Source organism: Corvus brachyrhynchos, unplaced genomic scaffold, assembly GCF_000691975.1.
Source record: "Corvus brachyrhynchos isolate BGI_N302 unplaced genomic scaffold, ASM69197v1 scaffold245, whole genome shotgun sequence".
NCBI lineage: Eukaryota > Metazoa > Chordata > Aves > Passeriformes > Corvidae > Corvus > Corvus brachyrhynchos.
In genome coordinates, this window is record NW_008238988.1 from 7,712,576 (window position 1) to 7,716,131 (window position 3,556).

At 51.3% G+C, this 3,556-nt stretch overlaps 1 protein-coding gene across 1 annotated transcript in view; it reads right to left on the minus strand.

Annotated features, from left to right (window-relative positions):
• The window catches only part of LRFN5 (leucine rich repeat and fibronectin type III domain containing 5), a 12,233-nt gene that overhangs the window by 5,357 nt on the left and 3,320 nt on the right, over window positions 1–3,556 (minus strand). Inside the window, exons 2-3 of the mRNA XM_017738816.1 lie at window positions 2,770–3,539; window positions 1,371–1,782 (exon numbers count right to left, since the gene is read on the minus strand). Coding sequence (XP_017594305.1) covers window positions 1,371–1,782; window positions 2,770–3,539 — 1,182 coding nt within the window. The remainder of the gene's footprint in view (window positions 1–1,370; window positions 1,783–2,769; window positions 3,540–3,556) is intronic.

Here is a 3,556-nt window from a genome sequence, read left to right on the forward strand (position 1 = left end):
GGCCCCGCTCGCTGCCCTTGCGCAGCTCTGCCCTGCACCCCGAGGCGCCCAGGCCCGCTCCCTCCCCGAAGGCTGCAGGACGGGACCATGCCTGCGCCGCGGGATGTGGCTGCTCTGGGGCTGTGGGCCAGGCACCTTCTCAGGGAGAACCGGTGTGGGATCCCACTGCCTCACCAGGGCCCAGCCCCAGCCAGCCGGACCCAGCACACGGGAATGGACCCCTCACCCTGGTACCTCCTTGTCCTCCTCCCAGCCCCACGGTGGGAGCTGTAGAGCACCAAGGCCCGGCTCCGGCAGGGCAGTCACCGCGAGGCTGGCTGGCGTACCGAGTGAATATTTTATTTTACACAACATAACAACACAGCGTTGTTGCTCCTGTACAGCATCTGCCTAAAAACAAAGGCAACACCATTGTCACGGAAAAGAAATATACAGTCTGACCGGTTTAAAAAATATCATTTTACTGATTGATCCAGAAGTGGTTATTTGTTAGCTTGGAGGAAATTGCATTTCCTTTATAAAAGGCTTTTTCTGTGAAAACTCTCTCTTTTGTTTTCTGCTACTGCAGAACCAGGAAGCCAGTCCTAGAGCAGGGAAGGCACTGGTGCTGTTTCGTGCTTTTTTTTTCCCCTTAATCTTTTTTTCCTTTTTTTTTTTTTTTTTTTAATCTCTGAATGTTGCCTTCGGTTTTGATATTAAACAAAACCAAACGAAAACTAAATGAACCCCTGTGTGCACTGGGTGGCTTATACAGAACCCCGCATGAACAACCCATTAATCAGCGAGACAGCAGTGGACTTCCAAATCCAATTCCCTGGGAAAGGGAGTTTCACACAACGTTTGGTGTTTTGTTTTTAGTTAAAATAAAAATTAAAAAAAAAAAAAAGAAAAAAGAAAAAAAAGCAGGTTGAACAATGGTTTTGCTAGTAATATTTTTTCCCACTCTTATAATGTGTATTTTTATAACATTGCGGGTTTGTGGCTACTTTATTAAAACTCCATTTATAAGAAAAAGTTAAAGGATGAAAGTATACTTTCAGAGAAATTTTCTCAGAAATTGATATAGAGAAATAAAGAAAGTTATTTTATACCAAGATGCTTCTAGTACGAGCTATTTCATTGCTCTCAATAAGAAGAAGCATTCGGCTGAGGATGGAGACATTATCTTTCTCATATTATGTTTGTCTCATTAAGTGCAGCCAAATCTTAAAAGAATTTTGACAGTTTCCTATAAATGAAACAGTCTGGAAGTAAAACATTCGATACCGTCCTCACAAATCCTTGTCTCTAAATTAGAGAGACATGGATTTGACAGTCTGCGTGGTTTAAGCCCACCTGGAAATTAAGCTCCACGCAGCCACTCATTCAACCTCCCTGTCTCCCTCTTCCCCCTGGTGGAATGGGAAGGAGGACAGCACCCCGCTGCAGCCCTGGATCTGAGCCCCGTTCGTCTGCGAGTACACGTTGCTGACCTTGGTGGCCTTTTGCTGCCCATTGTTGTTACACACCTTGTAGCGGATCATGAGGATGATGATGAACACTAGCACGGACGCCACGATGATCCCACCAATGATGATAATCATGGTCCCACCCAGGAACTGGGACTGCATGAAGTGGCAGCGCACGTAATCCTGCTCGGTGGTGAACTGTGTGCAGCCCACGACTCTGGTGGCCGTCAGCGAGGTGATGCCATCATCGTAGATGGCCAGGACGCACAGGTCGTACATCGTCCCCGCAGCCAGGTTATTGACCAGAAAGGTTTTGCTTGTGGGAGGTATCATTCTGAGGGAGAAGGAAATCAGTGTGAATGAACCCGGCGGACACACCGGCACCTTCCCGCCCTGTGGGGCAGCCCAGGCCATGCTGGGCACCACCACAGCTTGGCTGTCCTGCTTGTGCCGGAGCCCCTGTGCGGCTGATCTCCGCCCCCCCCCAGCAGCTCCCACCTAGCCTTTGATGTAGCAGCAGTCACTGCCAAGACCCCTGGCATGGCTCAGCATGGCAGAGCCCCCATTAGAACAACCACGTCAAAAACATGGAATCACAGGATCACAGAATGGCTTGGGTTGGAAGCAACATTTAGTCCACCCTCCTGCCATGGGCAGGAACACCTTCCGCTAGACAAGGTTGCTCCAAGCCCTGTCCAGCCTGGCCTTGAACACATCCATGGATGGGGCACCCACAACTTAGGAACCTGTGCCAGGGTCTCACTGTCTTCACAGGGAAGAAGTTTTTCCCAATATCTGATCTATATCTACCCTCTTTCAGTTTAAACCAGCACCCCTTGTCCTATTAATGGATAAAGAAATTCACAGAAGAAATGACCAAGCAAAGCCCGTGCTGAAGGGTGAAACAGCTACACCTGGCAGCACAGAGCCCCCGTGCACCTCCCCAGCATGGGCACAGCCAGAAAGCACTGTGAGGAACATGGTCACAGACTCTGTCCTCCCTGTGCTTCCATAAAGCCGAGCACATTAGGATCCATTTAATCCATCTACCTTCACAACCTTTCTCAGATGAGTTCAGAGGATTAGAAGTCCATTTGGATTATCTAAAAATAACATTGTTCAAAGTAATTTTCCCATTTGCAAGTAGAAAATGGCACGAGTCCTTCCTGAGGCTCCCACCATGAGCTGCCGGGGCCAGGCTCCACTCAGCCGGCACAGCATAGCACAGGAACTGCAGCAGAGGGGCTGCCCAGGCCAGGGGCCACACGGCAGCACGGAGCACCCAGCAGGGTCCCACATGGGCAGGCTGGGGCTGCCTTACCTGTAAACAAGGGAGTCATCGTAAGTACCATTGTACTGGATTTGAAACATACGTATCCCAGGTATATTCCTCTGAAAATTGAATTTCAGCAGAGCCGTGGAGGACGTCGCTTCCGCAACGACCACCTTCTTATCCTGGCTGACTTTAGTATCCCCGTTGCTACTGCTCGCATTGGAGCCCGACTTGGTGGATGTGGAGATATCCGAGGAGCCTGGATCAGGCTCATGGATGTGGTTTGTGCTGTTCAGCAAGTGGGGGAGTTTGATGATGTGCAGGTCCACTGTCTGCGTGGCCTCCCCTGCTGGGTTGGAAGCAATGCAGGTGAAGGAGCCCGTGTCCTTCACCGTCGTGATAAGGATGTCGAGCGTCCCGTTGTCGTACACCGTGGACCTGGTAGCATTGGAAATCAGTTTGCCCTCAGGTGAAATCCAATGGATTGCTGGCTCGGGGTCACCCCGGGCCTTGCAGCGCAGGGCTGCCCGCTGCCCCTCCAGCACCCGCAGCTCGTGGGTGTGCCGGGTGATGAGCGGGGGCTCGCAGAGGAACTCCTCCTCAGGGATTGACCAGAAGTACCGGCCAGACAGGAGCGTAGGAGAGGCACAGGTCTCCAGGTCGTCCTCCCTGGAAAGGCGCCTCAGCCACAAAAGCTCACAGTTGCAGTGCAAGGGGTTCCCACCAAAGCTCAGCGCAAATGTTGAGGGGCTGATAATTCCTGAGGTTGCCAGCACCTGAGCGCGCTGGAAGAACGGATCAGGCGGTAGCTTCTGCAGGTTGTTGGGTGTGACGT